We start from the raw sequence: 1168 nt of genomic DNA on the forward strand, positions 1-1168 counted from the left end.
GCTGCTTATATCCAGTTTAATACTGATTTTACAAGTAACAATCCTGCAGTACTTGCTGTTTACCAGCAGGCGGTGCCACCTGATGGCAAAAACCTTTCTCCCAATTTCACCACAAGATGGTTTTCATTGTCATCTTTGTAGGAATCCACACACAGAAGGGTTAAAATTGCTAAACAAAAAAAAAAACATCTTGGGAGATGGAATATTCTTATGAAGACGGTGGCTTTGGCTTGTCTTAAATTAACTCATATCACTGCCATTGCTATTTCACCCCTGTTGATCTCACTTTAAAACACCTAAGTATATCACTCAGATTCTTCCACTCTGTGTTTTCTAGAATTCAGTTTAAAGAGCTGTTCCAGAATTCTGACTTACGAGTCCAGTGAGAGTGATAACGATCCTCTCTTATACACACGGCACGTGAACACCACAAACCCCTTCATCAAGACTGTCTGTCTGCAGAAGATCATCATGGCTTGCTCACAGGAGGCGCTCTGAGTTTGCCATGGCTGCTGTAAGGCTCCTGCCATCTCTCAGAAGGACATTCCTGTTGATCCTCTTATATATTCTTTAAAGTCTGTTGCCACGTTCAGTAAAGAGCACACCTGTAGAGGTGAAATGTGCTAGGCAGGTAGTATTTTGATGATTAAAAGTTAAAATAACCAATTAGAAACAGTCAGCTTGCATTTTAACAAAGAGGTGATGGGGCATGTTTGATGACATTACCTGTCTAAACTTGGCACGCAGCCTTTCCATGTTCTCTTGAAGTTTCTCATACTTAGGGTCCTCATATGGAAAGTTTTGGATCAATCCAATCAAAGATTCCATAGCTTTCAGCCTTTTTCTAGAAGTAGAGAGAAATTTAGCAGTGCGAGAAATTATCTTACTACCTAATAATCTTACTACTACTGATGAAAAGCAGTGTTTGTTATGTGTTAAAGAACATACCTTGCTTTAACATCACTACTGTTTTGAAAGAGACATTTCCATGCAAGGGCAAATCCATAATAAAAAGAAACCTGAAAAACACAACAACTGATGAATATCAGATGTTTCATGCACTTACATAGTTTAAATAGCTTACTAAAAGTAAATATGTATAAAACTGTAGGCTATATATATCTATATGTGACCCTGGACCACAAAACCAGTCTTAAGTTGCACAGGT

The 1168-nt window shown here is 38.3% G+C and overlaps 1 protein-coding gene across 1 annotated transcript in view; it reads right to left on the reverse strand.

The window, feature by feature from the left end:
* Positions 1-179: 179 nt before the first annotated feature.
* LOC107578915 (oral cancer-overexpressed protein 1-like) overlaps positions 180-1168 on the reverse strand; it is a 2746-nt gene continuing 1757 nt past the window's right edge. The window contains exons 3-5 of the mRNA XM_016264818.1: positions 949-1019; positions 727-844; positions 180-605 (exon numbers count right to left, since the gene is read on the reverse strand). Of these exons, the coding sequence (XP_016120304.1) occupies positions 534-605; positions 727-844; positions 949-1019 (261 nt within the window). The 3' untranslated portion in view covers positions 180-533. The remainder of the gene's footprint in view (positions 606-726; positions 845-948; positions 1020-1168) is intronic.

The sequence above is a fragment of the Sinocyclocheilus grahami genome, unplaced genomic scaffold (genome assembly GCF_001515645.1).
Source record: "Sinocyclocheilus grahami isolate Dianchi unplaced genomic scaffold, SAMN03320097.WGS_v1.1 scaffold12746.1, whole genome shotgun sequence".
In the NCBI taxonomy this organism is placed as follows: domain Eukaryota; kingdom Metazoa; phylum Chordata; class Actinopteri; order Cypriniformes; family Cyprinidae; genus Sinocyclocheilus; species Sinocyclocheilus grahami.